Source organism: Naegleria gruberi (assembly GCF_000004985.1).
Source record: "Naegleria gruberi genomic scaffold NAEGRscaffold_325, whole genome shotgun sequence".
Lineage (NCBI taxonomy): Eukaryota > Heterolobosea > Eutetramitea > Acrasida > Naegleriidae > Naegleria > Naegleria gruberi.
The window spans coordinates 2,773-7,819 of NW_003163070.1; the positions used below are offsets into that span (position 1 = coordinate 2,773).

Genomic DNA, 5,047 nt, shown 5'->3' on the forward strand with positions numbered 1-5,047 from the left:
GTTCTTGATGCAGTTAATTAACAATAGACTTTAAAAAGATTGGATCAGAATCAGCTGTTGCCAAAGCAGGACATTCAAATCAAAGAGAAGGAGTATTAGTAATTTGAACAGTGAAAGAGGTAGTAATTCTCCAATCTATCAGATAGCTTGAACTATATTAATTCTTGAGGTTGGTGTGTAGGTGTTACAACATTTGCAATCAAGAAGAACCAACTGGAACACTATTAGGATAACTTGTCAAATAACCACTATCGGCACTATCAACATCAGCAATTAATGTACCAAGATTGACACTAACAAGTATTTCTCTTCTGAGCAGGAGTAGAGTATTATTGGATTTGTAAAAGTGCCACCAACTGTTCATGCTATACATCAAGTTGAATCTTCCCTCCATGATTTGGTGAGGGAGAACCTTCTCTCTTCCATATTGTTCAATAATAGACGTGCGATATTAAACCAACAGCAAGTCATCAACATGATATTCTTATTTGAACCAAATCTTGTTGATGCATCAACATTACCTCAATTTGTTGAGCATTAGCTACTGCATCCTTAACAAGAATCCATGGTTTAACTTCATCAAATAATTGATTACACTTCTTTAAAATCTTTGTGGCTGCAAGATTGGCAAATCTCACTTCACATCTTTCTTCATAGGCATTTCTAACTTGTTCTTGTAAATCATTGAGTAATTCAATAAGTTCTTGAGTAGTTTGATTTGGATTTTGTTCGGCATTAGGGCAATCAAATTGAAGATTTCTGTATTGAATTTCTCCCTCTTCAGCATGGAATTTCTTATTAAAAGCTCTGGTCAATAAATTTCCGAAAATATCAGCCAATTCATTCAATAACAGGAAATCTAACGATACTGAAACTACTATCATTACTGAGTACAGCTTCACTCAATAAATAGTAACGTAACAAGTCATGTTCAACACTAGTTTGATTCAACAAATCATATGGTGATACAACATTGCCTAAACACTTGGACATTTTGACATCATTGACAAGCCAATATGAGTGAACAAGAGCCATCAAAAGCAGGCCAGTAAATACCATGGAATTTGAGAATGTCTTTTCCAATAATTTGGACAGTTGGTGGCCAATTGAGTGATTCATTAGCGAGAGTGGAACCAGCAGTAAGATAATTTGTCAAAGCATCAAGCCAAACATAAATTGTATGTTCCGAATCATCTAGAACTGGAACCAAATAAGTAGAATCATCAATATCAGAATCAGTTGCCAAACTAATGGCCTCAATAATGATTGAACATTAGCACCAGAGTAACTGAAATATCAGCAGCCTTGGTTGTTGTATGAATTTGTCAAGGCCTTTGTAGAGCTATCCAAACCATCTGTCAATATAATAGTACACACACTACTTCCAGTAAAATTTGAAGAAGCAAAATTAAGATCTTTGACAACTCCAGATGCAACTATAGAACAATCAATATCTGTGACAGAGATAGATGGTGGCAGATAATTTTACCTACTATAATTCCAACTTCATCACAAATTTCTTTCTCAATGCAGTAATATCAGTTGTTGACCAATTGATATTTCACCATAGTTATATCAGAAAAGTTCCCATCAGAAGGAATCTTTGATTAATTGATTGCTTGTATCCTAGATCATTTCTAGATATTCCTTTATCCAAAGGGGGTGGTCTTTTGTTTGGGTGGTGGTTGTTGGTCTTTGCTTTGGTGCGGGACTAGCATACAAAAGTGACCACTCTTCAAACCATAAACCATAATTAAACTTGTTCAAATGAAGATGAGTCGACCAGTTCTTCTTCAACAATATCAAAAAGTAGTATCTTGACCACCAGCACAACTAACATAGAAAGCACCAAGTTCTTCAGCATCCAACAAATACTTGGCAGTACAGATTTCTGGCTTTAGTGTCATAACTCCTGACAGTTTCTTTTTTAATGGTCGACAAAATTCAATTAGTTAGTGTACAACATCTTATCAGTGGCAAGATTCAATCCACAGTTATCCTTCTTGGATGGAAGTGGGATTGGGAGAGTTTGACAGAGTAATCCACAATGAAGCTCTAATCAAACAAATAATTTAAATCATTCATCTATCATAATAGAAAATCACTCACACTGATCTAATTACATTAATTCGAGTCAGTCAAGATGGTGTTTGGGTTCACGTTGATAGTACTAGATACAAGAACAAATATTCAATATTTGGAAGTGGATGAACATAATATTATTGTTATTGGAGAAGTAGAGAAGGAGGAAAGTACTAATAATAAGTTATGATGGCTCATCCAAAAACACCAATAACAAATAATGGCAACAAAACGTTAGTAAACAAGGTAGTACTATTCGTTGAAACGAATACGTAACCAGCCTTGTGTATGTGGTTGAAACAAACACCACAGGCAGAGCAATGTCCAATACCCATGTAAAATACCAGTACATCGCAGCACATCCTGGGGCAAAATTCTCAACCGATATTTTTTTTTTCGTGATTTTATTTAATATTAAATTTATTATGTAATAAAACATGATTGTCTTACATGTCTTCCATAATGTTAATGGCCATATCAAAAGCTTGAGTAGCAGCCTCATTATTATACGAAATAATATTTCCAGTTGAATTATTTCCGGATGGATTGTATTGACTTAAAACAGTAATTGCAATATGATTATTGCAATTATTGTTGCAAGGAGTGGATTCAGGGTTAGAGTGAATCAATTCTTCAGAAGATACTAAGGAACATGGTGGGTATGGTTGTTTCAAAAAGTTAATATATGATTGTGTTCTCCTTTCAACAAAATGAAATTTCATATCGAAATAGTTGCACAGCATTAACTTTTTCAATCTCGGTATCAAAAACTGAATTAACATTTGATCTTTAAATCCAGGAAACATTCGATCAAGATATGATTCTTTACCGCCATTATGAGAAGTATGAGACATAAATTCCTTATCATCAATATGAGCACTTTCAAAACCTTGAGTTTCGTATGGCTTGATAGTTTTGTAAAATTTCAATAAATCTGGCACATGATGAAATAAAATGTGTAAATACCAACTTTTTGGTTTCGTTGTGTATACAGTACAATACAGCTTCTCCATTTTACCCAAAAGAATGGATAATCTTTCTTGTTGATTCTCATTTAAAGGTTGGGAAATATCAAGCAGATTTGAAATACTACGAAATAATATCAGAAGGGTGTATTGACTACCACAAATATGACCTCTTAAGCATTTAAGGTTTTTAAATACGGATTTAACCATATTTCCAGTAAGATAGCACCTGTACATCACCCCTTTTTTGGTTTTGAGTTCACGAAGAGTGAATCTTTCCATGTGTTCCATTTTTTTCAAAATGCTAATAACCTTTCTGTTACTACTTAATAACATTATGGAATCAATTAGTAGTCTTTCAACAACTCTCTCTTTCATATGTAATAGACAAATTATTACTTTGGAGGGAGGAATTGAAAGTATACATCCTAATTCTGTTGCTAATCTAAGTTGATGACGTCTGTCACAAATGGTTGAAAGTGTCATACAGTAAGGACACATTTGTTTGAAAAGTAATCTACTGATTTTCATTAAGGAAAGTAAATCAGTAGTAACCCAAAAATCAACTTGATAAACAACTCCATCTACTTCAACACCCTGCTCTCGCATCGTTTCAATCATGAACTTTATCCCATCAGATATTGAACGAAGCTTTTCTTCGCCACCTCTCCATCCAGCAATTGGAAAAACATTTTCTCTTGATTTTGGATTTCCAAATGCTTTTGAATTAATTAATTGTAAAGCAAATGTCACCAATCCATCAGCCCCATCAAGATTTAAAAGATAAATGAATTTCTTTTTAAGAAGATCCAAATCTTCCTTCAAAATATAATCAGAGAGGTGTTTGTCTGCCTTAATTAACTTTACCCACCTTACATGGTATCGAATTGTCTCTTTTACCATATGTAAAATATTTACCAAAACCATATTTTCCTCTAAACTCACTCTAATATCAAAGTCTTCAATGGTTTTGATGTTTAAAATGGAATTTGCCTTACTCAATGTAGATTTACAAACAGTGCCACATTTAGAAATTTGTGTAAAACTTCCATAATTTACGTCAGACATTTTAGACTCTAATTTTGCATACGAATCCTTGATCATCTCCTTGGTCAAATAAAAGTCATTATTCCTTGGTTTTTTAGAAGATGATTCTACACCCGCTTCATGTCTTTCACCATTCTTCTCAACCTCTCTCTCCTCCAATAGTTTATCATATGCTTCCTCTTCATCATTCACATCCACCCAATCATTGTCATTATCTTCAATACCATTGTCTTGACTTTGATTGCCAATTAATTCATCTCTTTTTCGTTTCAATTGCTCATTAGAAGGTGTTTCATCATTCTCATCTTGTAACAATTCACTTTCTTTTGAATGTGTATTTTCTTGTGTTTGTACTGTTGGAGTTGATTTTGTTGAATTGATTCTTTCAATTGCAACACCATTATTGAACTCTGTAAAATCATCTGCACTATCTGATACATCTGACACTTCCATACCAGCATTCACACTTCTGACAATTAATGGCCTTTCCTTTTCAGACTTGGTGGAATACATAGTTACGTACGGGTCTAGCTGATGTAAAGGTTCTTTTAGGGTGGTTTGTTTGATTCTTGATAAAAGAACTTCCTTTAATGGAAAATTATTGAAAATGGAAATGAATTGGTCCTCAAAACAATTCATAAAAAAATGTAAAAAACTTTCAAAATTCAAATAACCATGATTGAACAACAACAACTCAAACCCAAATAAAAGTTTACCCAATGAACTTTTCGAGGAACTTTTTGCTTTGACATTGTTTACAATATTAGAAATATTTTTTTGATGGTTGCTGTTAATAACTGATTTACCACAAGTAACCAAATTACATCCTTTTACTGAACTATGTGCCATAAATTTGGCACAAGATTTGATGATTTGTTCATTTTCCAATCCAAAATGATATTTAACATCAAAAATAGCTGCATGATTACCAATAGTGCCAGTAGTTGTAATGA

The 5,047-nt window shown here is 33.3% G+C and overlaps 1 protein-coding gene across 1 annotated transcript in view; it reads right to left on the reverse strand.

Annotated features, from left to right (window-relative positions):
- NAEGRDRAFT_54823 (uncharacterized protein) overlaps window positions 1-4,607 on the reverse strand; it is a gene marked incomplete at both ends in the record, with an annotated part of 6,112 nt that extends 1,505 nt beyond the window's left edge. The window contains 2 exons of the mRNA XM_002668328.1: window positions 522-807; window positions 2,533-4,607. Of these exons, the coding sequence (XP_002668374.1) occupies window positions 522-807; window positions 2,533-4,607 (2,361 nt within the window). The remainder of the gene's footprint in view (window positions 1-521; window positions 808-2,532) is intronic.
- Window positions 4,608-5,047: the final 440 nt, after the last annotated feature.